This window comes from Kogia breviceps, chromosome 8, assembly GCF_026419965.1.
Source record: "Kogia breviceps isolate mKogBre1 chromosome 8, mKogBre1 haplotype 1, whole genome shotgun sequence".
In the NCBI taxonomy this organism is placed as follows: domain Eukaryota; kingdom Metazoa; phylum Chordata; class Mammalia; order Artiodactyla; family Physeteridae; genus Kogia; species Kogia breviceps.
Window position 1 is genome coordinate 25941334 of NC_081317.1, and position 17390 is coordinate 25958723.

The window sequence follows — 17390 nt, forward strand, 5'->3', positions numbered from 1 at the left end:
CAACAGAGGGAGAAAGACAGCAAGGCTGAGTTTGAGTTCTAGAACCTGGCTCCTTAAGAGACTTCTGAAGGCAAAAGAAGCCATCCATGTTTTTAAAGCGTAGACTGTTCAAACACACAATCACTCAGACTGTAAAACTATGTGCAGATCCTTATATCTCAAAGTTATTTGTGAATGCCCAGGAATTGAAAGTCCCTCATAAAGGCCGCTAACTCAGAGTTGTGTGAAAAGCTGTCCAGTAAGGAGGTGAGATGAACTGCCAAAGACCAGCAAAAACTTTACCCCTTAACACTGAAGTGGAGATGCTGTAAACCCTTCAATGCTCATGCTTAATGTTCAAGCTTCACCACTACACCTGTCTTTTTGTTTGTTGCTTTTTAACCATTCAGCAAAATGGTTTCTATCTGTCCCTAGCATATGGAAGAGTTTCCATACTCGAGTCTTATTCTAAGGGGAGGAGTGTTATGTGATTTCCAAATATAGCCAAGTTGCACATGCATTTTCTTACTGCCCTGGGGGGCAAACCCAGCCTTATAGGAAAGACTGATATAACCTTGCTTGTTTTTTTTTTTTTTTTTTTTTTTTTCCATTACGCGGGCCTCTCACTGTTGTGGCCTCTCCCGTTGCGGAGCACAGGCTCCAGACGCGCAGGCTCAGCGGCCACGGCTCACGGACCCAGCCACTCCGCCGCATGTGGGATCCTCCCGGACCGGGACACGAACCCGCGTCCCCTGCATTGGCAGGCGGACTCTCAACCACTGCGCCACCAGGGAAGCCCTAACCTTGCTTGTTAAGGAAAGAATGAAGTTGGACACCCTCGTCTTCAGATTACTTAGCAAACATTAACTGGGGGAGATGGTGATGAAGAAAAATCCACGTAATGTCTCCAGAGTCCCCCTCCTACTGACTTAACACTTGTACCTTCAAAAAGAGACCCCCAACCAGGATGTTCACATCACCTAATAGTGCATGTTCATGTTAAAAAGAAAGGCCAAGTGAACTTTTTACTTCTAGAAGAAGTGACAGCAGAGAACATGGAAAAACCATCTCTTACATCAGAAGTGCCCATCTCAGTCACAAACTGACAATGTGTAGCATTGCAAAGGACTTATGGCCCAGGCAGGCAAACCTTTTCTGTGAAGGGCCAGTTAAGCGAGTTTTTTAGGCTTTCTGGACCATATGGTCTGTCACAACTACTCAATTATTGTGTAGCTTGAAAGCAGCCACAGATAATACGGAAATGGATGAGCATGGCTGTGTTCCAATAAAACTATATGCAGGGACACTGAAATTTGAATTCTGTATAATTTCACATGTCATGAAATATTACTCTTGATTTTCTTCAACCATTTAAAATTGTCAAAACCATTCTTAGCTGGCGGGCCATATAAAAACAGGCGGTGGGCCAGATTTGGTCCATGGGCCAGAGTCTGCCCACCCCTGACTTATGATATCAGGTGGTTTGCCCAGCACATCCTCTTTGCCTGTCTCTGAAAGTCAGAATGGGAAACGAGGGAAAGGAATCAGTGGGAGAAAGGGTCAGCAAAGCCCTTTCTCTACGAATTCTTACAGGAAGGTGGTCAAAGACGCAGGTAAAAGTCTTAAATTCTCTGCTGAGAGCATTTCTATCAGAGCTCTTATAAAAGCTTCTAGAAAAGATATACAGCTCAGTGTATTAAAGTTCTACGGAAGGTGAGCCACGACACCATACTTGCTTTGCATTATGCTGCCCTCCTATTTTATAGACATCTTTATCCAACACTTAACACACTGGCTGTGATTCTCTGTTTAAGCTTATCTCATCTGCTTGCTTATAAACTCTTCCAGGGTAGCAACTGTTTCTTATTTAGTTTTACAGGCTCAGTGCAGAGTATAAGGCCAGTCATCTAGTTGACACACAATACATGTTATTTGAATCTACCAGTAACATAAAATCCCACAGGCGATCATAAAGTATAAAGAACTTCATAATATTGCACGCCATGATACAAATTTGCTTGCTAATGAGAATAAAATCAGACATTTTCCAAAAGATTTTGTTTCAATGCTTACCAAATAATCTACTATATGCTAAAAATTAATCCAGTAGTTTTTCCATGTATCACTTAACCCTTATGATCATTCTGTAAGACACGTGTTATCTTCCATATTTGTAGATGAGGAAAAGAGGACACAAAGCAAGTAAGCGATAAAGCCAGGATTAGAACTCACATCTTCAGATGACATAGCTCCAGCTTTCCCCATCAGAATGAAGATCATCTGTCGAAATGTAAATTTGCTTACAAAATATGGAAACATTATCCATGGGATACTGGCTGAACACAAGGAAGAAAAAAGTACTGTGACAATAATATTCGATCCCAAATTTGGTGGGATAAAGCAGTAGAATCTTCTGAGAATATTTGCTTCAAAATAAAAACCTTTCTAAGAACAGTAAGAATAAAGGATAGTAAAGTACCAGAAGGGTATGGAGCACAGAAGTCAAGGAGACTATCTACTTTCTTTTGCCATCATTGAGTTAGAACAGAAAACATGCTTCTGCCAGACCTGACTTAGCAAAAGTCCAGACAAAATCAATCATTTTGAGACTCTCAGCACAGCCCCAGTCACAAGTACTCAAGATAGCCAAGTGAAACGCACCATTAAGGTCAAACAACTTCGCTGTCGGCCAACTGAGCTGCTGCCAATCTCCTGAACTCGAAATCCAGAGGAAAAGATGCTGACGATGCTGTCATGTTTTGCTTATTTGAACAAATAGGATACTTATAATTTCCTACTTGAAAAGTGATTTCATTTATTTATTTATTTATTTATGTAGCAACCAGCTACTGGAGACTTTATTGTATGCAGGGCGCTATGGTTAGATTTGGGAAGAAAAGAGAGGTAAATAATGTGGTTTCCATTTTATGACTGTTGCATCCAGTGGCAAGACAGAGCCTTGTTAAGAGTTAAGTGCAAGTTGAGGCAGCATGAAATACATGCCTTAATAGTGGAAGAAGGAGAGCTCTACGGAAGCTTGGGAGCTGGGGCCATTCATTTTGGCTGGAGACTTTAGTGGATAGTTTCAAAGGTTATAGGCAAAGAACATCTTCAAATGTCTACTTGAGAAATATCTTCTCAGGTTCTGCCAGGCACATCCCTCTGAATATGACCACACCTCTTGCTCATCTACCTCTGATGTGTCTTCCAAAATACATGAAAGAAGCAGGCCCACGGTTGACAAATCAAGAAGCAACTAGCATGAGGGAGAGCACAGATGAAATGACATAATCTTCTAGAAAAACCTTCAGCTTGCAGGAATCTACAGAATTCATAAAGCTAGAGATGCCAGTACTTAGTTCAGAAATTAAACGCAGTCCAAAAAGACCATGGCCAAAGGTGTATTTTATGATTTGGAGTTGAGGAAGTTTCTTTGTTTTATTTCTTCTCATTCCCTTTGCTGGAAACAAATATTCTAAATGACTTTTTTGTCACTGTGGATTTCACTAGTCCAGAAAGCGGAACAATTTTATTGGAATAACTCTAATGTTGGCAATTCCTCCTGAGCTGAATGTTCTGCTGCTTCCCCTAAACTGACAAAAAGAAAGAGATACGAGTTCCTTACAGTTCAGCTGCCTGAGGCTCCATTTGTATAAAAAATTAAAAACATTTCAAAGTAAATTCAATTAGTGAATGTGTATTGCCTGAATAGACTATCCTTCTAAATTTAATACAGCGAACATGACAATTTTATGAGCAAAGCAAGTTAGAGATAATAGATTTTTATGTTCCTTAAACTAGCAAAGAGACTTCAGAACCATAAAGAACGCTAACAAGGTATTGCATATACTTAAACTTTCTTCAAAGAAAAATATATGTGTGTTTTTCCAAGTGTGAGAAGTGCGAGGTTTGGTTTTTTTCATGACTTCAAGGTTCCTAGAAATGTTACCTCTTCATCTTGCACCAGCATTGCTAATAAGTGGCACTACTGACATATGATTTCATTGTGTGTGTGTGTGTGTGTGTGTGTATGTGTGCGTGTGTGTGTGTGTGTGAGAGAGAGAGAGAGAGAGAGAGAGAGAGAGAGAAAGAGGGAGGAACATAAGGAGGGAGGGACTGAAAGAATAGAATAGTCTACCTCTAGAAGACCTAGTGAGACAGAAAAAAGACAGGGAGTTGAAGGATGAAAAACTAAAAGTTCAAATAGCCTGTACTGTTTACTTTAGATTCCAAGAGATTTACAAGTGATTCCTTGTTCACTGGTACAAAGATAAAGATCTAGGAAGACAAGATTCTGTGTCACCTAAAAAAATGAAGGTGCTAAAACAGATAAAGAGAAAAAAAATGAATGTGCTGATTGTCACCCATTTCTACTTCACCTTGGCTTCTGAGGATAAACACAGCAGTATAAATCCAGGGCACCTGAGAATTTGGTTCTTCAGCAGAATGGTTTATTTGACTTCAAGGATGCTTCCTGCTGAACCAGTATTCTGTCTAGTCCATGAATGATACAGTCTGACATCTTCAGAGACATTCCTGAGGTTTACAAGCTTTGCAGGCAGAATTCAGGAGTCCAGTTTTGAATATCCAGTTCTGTTTAATGATGAAATCCTTTGACTGAAAATACATCCTACAGTGTCTTTTAATTTCTTGTATAAATTCTCTTCACCACACAAAATCACCTAAAGCTATTTGTGGAAGAATGTAATGAACAATGCACACAACACACTGTTTTGCTAGAAAACAGTAAACCTTAGTTTAGAACCAGCTGCTAAGTCTATTGCACATTTTATTTTTGGCAGCTCACACGTTCCTCTGGATCTCTGCATCTTTATAGATCTATCTGTTCTCAGGATCAACCTTATAAGAAAAGACTGCAGAAAATTAACATTTACTGAGGACCTATCATGTGTCAGGTCCTGGGGAACTTGCATCTTTTAGGTATTAATATGTAATTTACTTACCATAAAATTAATCCATTTAAAATGAACATTTCAATGAGTTTTAGTAAATGTATGCATTTGTACAACCCTCCACAATCTTCTTCTATTACTCTAAGAAATACCCTCATACCCTCTGCAAGCAATCCCTGCTCCAAACCTCCAGCCTGAAGCAACTTCTGACCTGCTTTGTCTCCTCAGTTCTGCCTTTTCTAGAAACCATACAATATGTAGTCTTTTTTTTTTTTTTCCAATATGTAGTCTTTTGTGTCTGGCTTCTGTCCATTTAACATGATGATTCTGATATTTAGCCATATTGTTACATGTATCAGTAGCTAATTTCTTTTATTGGTAAGTAGTATTCCATTGTATGGATAGAGAACATTTTGTTTATGCAAACACTGTATGTGGGAGTAGACTTGCTGGATCAAATGGTAAAGTGTATGTTTAACTTTTAAACAAATTGCCAAAATGCTCCAAAGTAGATGTGCCATCATTATACACTGCATTCAGCCCTGTGTGAGATTTCCAGTTTCTCCACATCTTTGCCAACACTTTGGTGCTATTGGTCTTCTTAATTTCAGCCACTCTAGTGGAGAGGTGGTGATGGCTTACTACCTAATTTGCATTTAATTGTCTTAATTTGCATGTCCTTAATGAGTCCTATTAAGCATCTTTTCATGTGATCATTTGCCTTTTGTATATCCTCATGGGTAAAGTGTCTATTCAGATCTTTCTCTCATTTTTAATTAAATTGTTAATCTTCTTATTACTGAGTTGTAAAAGTTCTTTATATATTTTAGGTAAAGTCCTTTGTTAGTTATTTTGCAAATATTTGCTTCCATTCGGTTGCTTGCCTTTTCATTTTCTTAATGGTGTCTTCTGAAGAGCATCAATTTAATTTTGATGGCATCTAATTTATTGATTTTTTTTCTTTTAATGTTCACAGCTATTATATCACACCTAAGAATTTTTTCCCAAGAGAAATTTGAGTGACGTAAGCGTCAACAATCACTATTTTCCATATGGAAATCCAATGGTAACAGCACTATTTGTTGAAAGCTATCTTTTCCTTATTCCCTTGGCACCTCTGATGAGCATCAACCGGCCACATATAATAGGGTTTATTTCTGGACTTTTTCTTCTGCACCACTGATCCATATATCTGTCCTTATACCAATACCACCACTTTCTGGATTACTGTAGCTTTACAGTAAAAGTTCTGAAATCAGGAAGGGTGGGTGAGTCTTCCAATTTTGTTCTTTTTCCATACTGTTCAGGCTATTCTAGGTCCCTTGCATTTCCATATACATTTTAGCATCAGTCTGTCAATTTCTACCAAAGAAAAAAGCCTACTGAGATTCTGATAGATTGATTACACTGAATCTGTAGATCGGTTTGGGAAGCATGACCAATATTGAGTCTGCTAATCCATGAGTATGGTATATATCGCATAAACTTAGTTCTTTTATCTCTCTCAAAAACATCTTGTAGTTTTCAGCATAAGGCTTTCACAGTTCTTGTTTATTCTTAAGCATTTTTATTCTTTTTGATAATATAAATGAAACTGATCTTCTTAAAATTTCATTTTTTCAGATTGTCTGTTACTAGTATATAGAAATATAATTGGCGTTTGCATATTGATCTTATATCCTTCAATTCTGCTAAACTCACTAATATTCTAGTACCTTTTAAAATAGATTATTTAGGATTTTCTACCTACAAAGATCACACTGTGAACAAAAACAGTTTTATTCCTTCCTTTCCAATTCTTTCGGCTTTAATTTCTTGTTCTTGCCTCATGGTTCTTGACTTCTGTATTTCAATCACTAGCAAACTTCTCTTTAGTACATTGTTTATTAATACTCCTATACCCTTTTCATGAATGTTGAAATCAGGCTTTTTGTATTTGTATATCCTTCACCCCAATGAATGACCATTTTTAATTAGTGCATAATGTCACTGCCTATCAGTCAAAAATTCACTTTCAGCAGCATTGCTGTCTATGTTTATAAAATAGTGTTTGGATAATTATTTCAATCAAATTGCATTTTGTATTCATCATTTAGAAAAGAAGGAAGGAGCCTCAAACTTCACAACGACTGAGACAAAGATGAAAATCATTAGGCATGCTGAGAGTGGCAATTCTTTTGCCTCAGTTAGGTGCTTGTTGGACTTAATAAGCTGGTCAACCATGAGAGGGAGTAAGATTAAAGAATCGAACATGGCATAATGAAAATATAACATATCAAAGACCATGTCTAAAATACAAAGTAGAGTTAGTGATTTTATAGTCCATTTTAGGTCTTTAGGGACGTAACTGCCTTTCCGATACGTTGGTGTTATATTTGAGCATAGTTCAACTCACAAATAGACTGAGACGTGGCTCTCAAAGTGTGGGAAATACCAGGACTTCATTTAATCTTACAAAACTTCTGAGAAGAGTATACTGATTCCCATTTAGAAAACAGGAAGCAGAGAAATTGAAGTAACCTGCTGTACAGTAAATGGTGGAGACAAAATTCAAACCTAGGTCTGTTTGGCTCCAAAAGTTCTAAACTGGGCTCCTAGTTTCCTGAGCAACCCATTTGCTTGATGCATATTCCAAAGCCCCACATTTCCGCCTGCTTTCACATCTGGTATGGTTTCTAGCCTTCTCTGGAATTCTCCAGTGACTCACAGCTACTGTGCAACCATTGGGAAAGAATCTACCTTCCTGGTTTGCTCTGTCCCAAAATACCAGTCTGATGGCTTCAACGCTATAATGAAAAGATCCGAGGTGGTTATATAAATATGACCCATGTGCATAAATGTAGAAAGCTCAGCTTGAGATAGATGAGTGATTTTCCTTTCAGTTTTGGGGCAGAAATGCCCAGGAAGTTTGGATAAGACAGGGTATTGAAGTTTTTAAGTGAGGTAATTAAGGCTTTTCTTCTCTGCTTTCATTTTTGGGGAGACACATTAGAAAATGAACGCATTCCAAAGCAGAAAAGTTAGCATCAAACCATCAAACTGTAGATGGGTGATAAAGCTCAGCCTTCTCTCTCAACACCCCACAGAAAAAATTCTAACCCTTGGGTGCAGATGACTCAGACAGGAATCTTTATAACTTGGGTTTGTAAGTCCAGAAGAGAAGCTGTTATTTCCACTGACAGTACACAGAGCAAGGAAAAAAGGAAACAGTATCAAAAGTGCTTCTCATTGTGCCTTAGGTAAACACTCACTAGATGTTTTGGATTTGTTGGTTAATTAGAAAACATTTCAATAGGCTCTTTTCATGAAACAAATACTAATCATCCCTACCCACCCCCCCACACACACTCCCCACACTCTGGACAATATACAAAACCAGAAACAACTGTCTCAACTCCTGATGTGCCACACAAGTCCTCAGAGAAGTGAGAAGCCATCTGGGATGATTTTACCCTCTGATCAGCAGACTTTTGGAAGAGAATTCTTTTTCATAAACCCCTGATTTTATGTCCTATACTAATCTGTTCCCTCCACAAATAAAACACATATTGTACGGTCCTTACAATGTTCAGACATGAATAGCAAAGCCTTGGAAAATTTTTGTAGTCAGCAAGATATCAGAAACAACCTACACGACTGAGGGACACACCGGCAGAGCCATCAGATAGAATGGGGCCGGCAACTAAGGGTCCACAGCCTGTCGCCTAATTTTGTAAATAAAGTTTTATTGGAACACAGCCATGACTATTCATTTTTGTCTTGTCTAGGGCTGCTTTCTTGCTACAAGGGCAGAGTTGAGTATCTGCCACTGAGACCATCTGGCCTGCAAAGCCTAAACTATTTACGATCTAGCCCTTTACAGAAAAAGTTCATCAACTCTTGTGATAGTCAAATACTCCAGTTAGGGTAAGTTAAGAACAAGAAAGGAAAGATATACTCTTTCATGTAAGGTAGAATCATAATTAAATAAAACAAAGGAAAGTGGGCATAGAAGAGACCAAAAATGTAAGCAGTTGGATGTGGGGGTAGCATTACAGGTGGTTCTCTCTCCCCCATCTACGTGTTCCACTTTTCTAAAAAGACCTTCAGTTCTTTTATAAAAGAATAAACTGAACCTCATTTTAAACATAACTTTGGCGCGTGTCTCTGTCTTGCACACAGTAGGTGTGGCTAAATTTGGCCCGGCCCCGCCCCCAGGTGTGCTGGGCGGGGGGGAGGCCAGGCCCGTACCTTATGCTCGTCCCGAAGGTGGCTGTCCAGTTCCTCCGTGTGCTTGGTCTCATAGTAGCAGAGCTGGCATTTGTAAGGTTTCAGTTCATTGTGCTTTTCTATGTGTTGCTGGAGGCTCTCGTCACTGGAGCAGGTGAAGGTACACTTATCACAGCGGAAAACTACTCCCTGCAAGTATTTTGACAGTTTGGATCGGCATACTTCAATGGGGACAACGCGCTCTTCTGTGGAAACAAATTGAATATAAAGATGGGAATTTTTACTGATGGAAGGCAGACGTCCTCTCTCGGGAGTACAAGGAGAGACTCACCCATCCACCGTTGCTACTTCTCATGGCTCCGGGTCCGTGAACCGCACACACATGCCCACCGTCCCTCCTCCAACCCCCCAAATCAACGCAGTCCGCTGGACACACAGGTGTTTCTAAGGCCGAAAGCTCTCTGTGTACTTAATACCCAGAATGACCTACAGAGAGGGATGGGCAGGCTGAAAGGGGTTGGCTAATTCCTGAATGGAGGTGATTAAAGGAGAGAAGAACAGAATTTGTACCAACATGAATGATGACCAGCAGCAACCATCAGCGCATGCTCCTTCCTCAGCAAGTGGCGTTAAGGCTGGACTTACAGATGTCTTTAAGGGGGAAGGAAAATGACATTCTCGGAGCACCTATATGCCACCACTGTGTACCTCCCTAGCTACTTGATTAGGCTGGAGTTATTCCCATGTTTACAAATTAGTAAAGCAAAGAACTGAGCTTTTAAGTAACTCTCCATGGGTCACAAACTCTGTAATTGTCTAAACTGAGATCCCCATATGCCCATCTACCAAACCACAAGTCTGTTATTTCCCATCGTTTCCAATTCCATTCCTGTTTCCCCCTTCCAAAATGTTCTCAAGGAGACTGTTTTCCTTTTCTTTTCTTTTTTTCGCGGTACGCGGGCCTCTCACTGCTGTGGCCTCTCCCGTTGCGGAGCACAGGCTCCGGACGCGCAGGCTCAGCGGCCATGGCTCAGCGGCCCAGCCGCTCCGCGGAACGTGGGATCCTCCCGGACCGGGGCACGAACCCACGTCTCCTGCATCGGCAGGCGGACTCTCAACCACTGCGCCACCAGGAAAGGCCTGTTTTCCTTTTCTTCAAACCAAGGGAATCTCTAATCTAAGTTCAAATCTGAAAACAAAGCATCCTGGACACTTTCATTCACTGAAACTCCAACTCCACCTCGGAAGAACTTAGGCAAATTAAATGGTTGCAGGCAGCCTTCCGGGGGAGAAAGGGGTGGCGGGGGAGATGTGGAGGATTTGTGCCTTTACAGACAATCTGTAATCTGACTGTCACAAGGGAGAAAATAAGAGAGAGAGAGGATTTGGGTGCTTTTCCCATTCACATACCAAATGCTGTAGGGCTGGAAGTGTGTGTGCTTGTTTATTTTGTGCTCTCTCACCCTTGTGTTTAGCTGCTCAAGTTAAATTTCACACCAGTCTGCCCAGAGTTTCGGCACATGCGCCAGATATCCGTAACTGGGATAAAATTAAAATCTGTGCTATTTATGCAAGGATCAAATATAGCGTGTGCTTTCATGCTGTGTCTGAATTTCAGAAGACTCTGAAAGTTTACAGATGGACACACACAACATATATTATTTAGAAACAGCAATGTATTAGTAAGTCAGGAAAGCATGCTGTATCCTCAGAGTCACCGAGTGACAACATTTCCCGAGCATTAGGATGTTGTGTGCTGAAGCCGCTCATTCTGGGAGCCCTCCCTTTGTCGCTGGCCTGTGTTTGGCCCCTGGGGAATTTTCCCACCTGAAGCCCTGTCTTTCTCTCAACCAGCACATTCTCAGTGCAGGGCAGTCCCTGCCTTGGGAGCCCTTGAATGCAGCGATTAATTTGGCCAGCAAGAATCTGGGCAGAGGAAGCGTGGAAGGTGGTGTCTGCACCACACTCCTTGGAGCTCTAATGCATATGTTATTTTCCCTGTACAAAGAGTCAGTCGCTTATTTAGAAATATAAATATTTTTAAACCACAGTAGAGCAGACAGCTAAGAAACACATGATTATAATGGAATCCACACATTTTCTTAGAATAGCAAATTCTGTAACAGTCTTCTAACCATTCAGTTCCACGGTTTGGTGTAAATGGAGGGAAAAAATGCCTTGGCGTAAACTAATGAGCCGTAAGAAAGCCCAGGCTATGATGTTCTAGTCCTCTAATCCAGGGCTTCTCAATAGTAGCACTACTGATGTTTTGATGCCAAATAATTCTTTGCTGTGGGAGGCTTTCCTGTGCAGTGTAGCATGTGTATCATCAGCATCCCAGGCCCCTGCCCACCAATGCCAGCAGCACCTCCTCCTTCCCAGTCACGACGACAGAAAATGCCTCCAGACAGCTGCACCCTGAGGAAGCAAGATGGACCCCCACTGAGACACCGCTCCAAGTCAAGTGCCAACTATTCTGTCCAGCTGCCCTGGGTTAGACAGGCGTGGCCATGAGCTACGAGCAAGCTGGCGCCCCCCGGCAAGAGATGGGGGGCAGGCTGACGCGAGGGGACCGGGTTCCACACCCTACAGCTCAGGAGTTCATGGGGAGTGTTGACACCACCTTTTCTGGCACCTTCCTTGAGACTTGCACCCTCCCCCCGCCCCATGCGCTCTGTGTTTGTTCCTGATTTATATTTTGTCATTTCTACTGCTTCCCCTTTCCTTCTTTGGCTCTGGCCTGTCCCATCTGCCCCGGTTCTGTCGACCTCCGTGGAGATGGAGAACAGCTGGCTATAATTTTCCACATAACGACGCCTCAACACCTTGAAGACAGTCATTCGGTCGCCCTCCAGTCTTCCCTTCTCCCCCATAAATAATCGGTTCTTTCAAGCTTATTTTTTTTAAAAAAATAGGTATCCTTTTCAACTCCTCTAACACTCTGGTTAGTCTTCTTTGCAGTTTCCCATTTCACTCTGTGTGTCTAAATGCATTTTGCACAAAGTCAGGAGCACCCAGAAAAATACCTTGGAGGTGAAATAATAACAATGAATGGGAACGGCTGCTCCCATTTATTAAGGGCTCACTATGTTTCAAGCATGGTTAGGTGTTCGACCCTCTCAGCTACTTTTTATTCTCACAACGCCCTGCAAAGTCAGTTTGATTATCTTCAGTGAAAGCTGAGAATGGACCAGTTAAGCTACTTCCTCGAAGTCGCTCCTCTAGTTCAGCACAAAGTTGTGACCTGGGAGCCTGGGTCCACTGACCTTCACCCGCACCCTCCTCTGTTCCTCCTGAAAACAACTCTCAGGGCACATCCAGTCTGTACGCCATGCACTGCTAAGCCTTTTATTCCTAATAGTTCAAAATCACAAAAGCTATCGGTGTCTAAGGCAACCATTTCTATCTGTATTTCTTTCAAATATCTTCTGGATTTCATAGAAGGTCATTTCCCTGCTGACTTATTCTGAAAGGTAAGACTTCCCATTTCCAAGCTAAGACATTAACTACAGTATGTCCCCAAGTCTCTTAGTTATATGGATGTTAATTTTAGAAAAAAGTTATCTTTTTTTTTCCTTTCTACAAACATGGCTAACATGACCAAGATATAAAACAAGACAGACTCTAAAAGGCAGGTGAAGGACCGATAGCATTTTCTCAATAAGGTTATTCATGGTGGAGGCCAGTGAAGGTCAGAAAGTGGGAGACTGGAATGTTTCCAGGTAGGGCCTGAGCCCTGTCTTGGCTACAGAAGCCCAGCGCTTGGGGCTTTTTCAAACGGGGGCAGCAACAACTGTGGGTCTTTTCTTGACTTCACACCTCTCGAAATCACCTTGGGTAAGAAATCAAGGCCTGAATCACACTCATTGTGACTCAGCTTCCAGCTCTGGTTGCAAAAATATTATGACTTCACCAGTTTGACTACAAGATAGATCGTGTCTCTCATCTCCTCATACTCAGAAGATGGCTTAGCACTGCAGCCGGACAGAGAAGCCAAGAGTCTCCAGCCCGGAGCAACGCCACACAGTAGCACGTGGGTGCTAAGGTTCTCCAAGAGCCTGGAGGTGTGTGCCGGGTGGAAAAATCTGCAAAATCGCAACTACCAAGGCGGGGGGTGAGGGGGTCACTTCTGCTCAAAACAGTGAAAAACCATATCACTGTGGAGCCCAGAATCACCAAGTAAAAATTCTTCCTGAAAGGCAGACCACAACACACATGGGTTTCCTCCCCACAACGTGCCAGGCGTACAGGAAGCTGGGGGAGACTTGGAAGTCATTCACTCCAACAAACTCTGAATGCAGGTTACCATGGTAGAGGGCCGAGACCCTCTCTGGGCCAAACCAAAGACCCACCTGTTACTCTCTCTCAGCCAAACAACTGACAAAGGCTGAGTACTAGAAAGCCACCATCCCCAAATATAACCATAAATAGACACACATAAACATAAGCACAACAGCTCCTGTAAGAAGTTTTGACATCAGCCAGGCTACCACCCTCAAGCCGGACAGAGCTGGGAACTGTACCTCTCATTCTAACGAGCCAAAGCACGCGATGGAGATGAAGAGAACATGTAATCTCACTGAATAAAATGAAAGACTATCAATCTCACCGCAGATTTTTTTTTTTTTCCTCAAGAAAAATGATACTGGTCAGATAAATTAGGGGAGATTAGTTCAGTTCCAAAAAGATACCCACCTGCAGGGTTCAGTTGTACTCAGCATTTGTATATGTACTGAGGTTATAGGCTGGGAAATAGAGAGATTAAGTTAACATGCCAACTGGAGACCAGTTTTGGTGATTACACAGCTCCATAATTATAATGTAAATATTTGGCAGAACTGTTTCATGCCTATAATTCAATCTGTGCCCAGCTTTTTATACCCAGGTTTGCTGTAGGTATACAAGGGATGTCCAGGCAAAGCGATGCATGAGGCATTGTGCTTCCAATGGTGACAAGAGCTCAGTGGAGGGACTTCCCTGGTGGGGCAGGGGTTAAGAATCCGCCTGCCAGTGCAGGGGACACAGGTTCGAGCCCTGCTCTGGGAAGATCCCACATGCCACGGAGCAGCTAAGCCCGTGCGCCACAACTACTGAAGCCCGCGCATCTAGAGTCCGCGCTCCGTAACAAGAGAAGTCACCGCAATGAGAAGTCTGTGTACCACAATGAAGAGTAGCCCCGGCTCACTGCAACTAGAGAAGCCCGTGCACAGCAACGAAAACCCAATGCAGCCAAAAATAAATAAATTTATTTTTTTAAAAGAAGAGTTCAGTGAAAACATACTCCTGAAACTGTTTACTCCTTTGTTCACTGTCTCTCTTGCCACTCAAGCTCAATCTCCTTCAGTGCCCAAACCTAGCCTGACTCTTCCTGGCTGTATCCCTAGAGCTTAAAGCAATACTAGCACAGGATGGGTGTTCAGTGTTTGTGGCATGAATGAAAACCCACCAAACCTCCTACCACCAACTTTCTCCTTGAAACAGAAGTCTCAGGGCTTAATTTTTCTCCAGTTAAATTGGTCCAATCATGGTCAACCTCACCAAATGTTGATCTGACCTAAGTTCACAGTTCCTCCAAGAGATGGGTCTATAATCCTTGGCTTCAATCTTTGCTAAATTAGAATTCACAGGTGTCTCATCAGTATCCCGGCTTCCCATCTACCTACGGAGTAATGTTCTACCCCCATGCTGCCACCCGAGCCCTCCTTAATTTGGCCGGAATATACTTTCCTAGGCTTGTCTCCTATTCTCTTCAGAACAGTCTAATACCACTCTGTAAACATGTCTTGCTTCCACTCACCTGACTGGTTTGTTAAAATTCTCCTTCTACTCTGTAGTGAGTCAAATGGTGCTCCCAGAAAATTATGTCCACCTGGCCCCTCAGAATGTGACCTTATTGGGACATGAGGTCTTTGCATGTTAGTCAAGACAAGGTCCAGATGAGACCATATTGGATTAGAGTGGGTCCTAAATCCAGTGCTCTTATAAGAGGAGGAAAGGGCACACCGACACACACACACAGAAGAAGGCCATGTGCAGATGAGACAGAGACTGGAGGGATGTAGCCGCAAGGCAAGGGATGCCCAGGAAAGACGCGAGCCAGCAGAAGCTGGGAAGAGCCAAGGAAGGATTCTCTCCTAGTGACTTCAGGAGGGGCCCAGCGCTATGAATACCTGGATTTAAGACTTCCAGGCTCCAGAACAGAAAGAGAATATACTTTTGTTAAGTCCCCCAGATAACGAACACACCCATCTTAAGTCTTCTCTGCCCTGTTGAAATGTTATCATGGATCAGTTTGAAAGTTACCCCCTCTACCACCTTTTTCTATCCCAAACAGAAATATATCTGCCACTGGGAACCTCCTAGATACTGATCACTCACTATCTGTTATGTACTTATGCACACGCTTCATCTCCTTGAAGAGGGCAGACTGGGTCTCGTGTACGCCATCTTAACCCAAAGAACGCAGCACGGCGTGGCCTGGAACAAGCAGATAATGAATGTTTGCTGAATGTGTGGACAGACAGTGTGCTCTCTTTTGCCACAGCCAACGTAATCCCAGGGTTATTTCTCATTCAGGTTTCCCAGGAGTGAAACGGATTCTCTTTCCCTTCCTCCCTATGTAAATATAGCAATCTGTCTGCACAAAAAGCTAAGGAGACTCTAATCTTGCAAACAGCAGCTCAGTCTCAGGGCCGGTTCAGAAGTTGTTTTTCTTGCCTTTCATTCCACGTATTTTAATTAACTAAGGTCTCAGAAAGATCTTGTACTGCAGGCCCTAGAGACCAAAGATGTTTATTCATCCACAGAGCAAGGAAAGCACAGGTGGAGAAAGAGCCACATCTGGTTACTTTGAGATCAGCCCCAACTCGAAATTGCCAGGCAGACACCCAACCCTGTCTCTTGACTTGTCGAGACCAGCTTCCCACTGAGCTGCCATGTTGAGTTAAGATGGCCAGCAAAGCCAGGCCAGGATGCAGACGGCAGATACGCTGTCCCGAAGCACCCCGCCCCCTGCGGCTCAGTGGTCCTCGTCGCTGACCTCCAGCCTCCAGACCACGCCATCCTCAGACCCAAATGCCACAGCCACTAGAATGCTCAACAGAGTGACACCAACCACCTCCCCAAGGATGAGACAGTGACGCCTGGTGGGTAAAGGCATGGGCTGGGGGTCAGACAAGCCTGGGGTCAGATCCCAGCTGGGTTGCTTATTAGTCATTTGACCTTAGGTAAGATGTTCAGTCTTTCTGAACCTGTTTTTTCTGTTGTTGTCAGGGATAACAGTAATACCTACCACTTAGGGGTTTGTGAAAATTCCATAAAATGACTCATTAGAAAGCACTTAGCACAGCACCTGGCACCTAAGAAGCTCTCAGTAATAGTAACCATTGCTGTTGCCACGGATGTTGTCATTATTACCACCAATCCTCAGATGCTCGTGTTCATTCCAGATTGTGCACTTTCTGACCCCAATGAGGACAGTGTCTATATACTCTGATGCCTCTTTTAAAATAAATCATCTCTATAAATAAAGAGAAGAGACCGTACGTAACCAGTGACAGGAAGTATGATGGATGAGTCATGGGGTCAGAGGACTGCGCTGACACACAGTTTCCCTGCTCACCGGTTGGCTGACTTTGGTTAAACTACTTCAGCCCTCGTGGGCCCAGGGGACTCACCACTGGATTCAGGGTGGGGACCGTGTGCACTACATCCTACACAGTCCCCTCAGGAGGACCCAGCGGAGAAACTCCTTTCGGGTTCCAGCATCTCAGATTCCTGAACAAAATTTCAAAAGTCTAACAAACACTCTAAATCCAGCTGATTCCGTTTCTGTCTCTCCTACCACGGGCCGCAGTCCCAGGGCCAAGACCGCAGCCCACTTCTAACAAGCGCACAGCACCTCGTGGCAGACACCGCGTACCCAAACTCTAGCTGAGCTTCTTCATACTTCACGCGAACTTTCAACCGCTTTCTCCTTATTCTGCATTGGCCCCAATCTTCTCAGTTGTTTTTAATCCTACAGCTCTGCACGACCGTTTTTAAGATACCTTAAACCCCTTGCGAAACGATCGTAAATAACTACACTAAATCAAAGAAGAAGTTTGTTCCAGCTTCAAGCTTCACGTACATAAAACAGGACTACGGGTCATAGTACTGTCCCTCCCGGTGTGGCTGGACGATGAAGTAAGCGTGCGGGAGAAGCACGAGGTCAGGTGTGGCGTGCTCCAGGCATTAAGCGTTTCTCTCTCTCTCTGCCTCCGTTTCTTGAATTCTCAGCTCAGGGAAGGA

General features: G+C 42.9%; 1 protein-coding gene across 13 annotated transcripts in view; it reads right to left on the minus strand.

Moving 5' to 3' along the window:
- ZNF462 (zinc finger protein 462) overlaps positions 1-17390 on the minus strand; it is a 143499-nt gene that overhangs the window by 14206 nt on the left and 111903 nt on the right. For all 13 annotated transcript variants that reach the window (XR_009337108.2, XM_059073390.2, XM_067041011.1 and 10 more), the window contains one exon: positions 9123-9346. Coding sequence is in view for 12 of the 13 variants with exons in the window: in XM_059073390.2 (XP_058929373.1) it covers positions 9123-9346 (224 nt within the window). In the remaining variant the exon portion in view is untranslated. The remainder of the gene's footprint in view (positions 1-9122; positions 9347-17390) is intronic.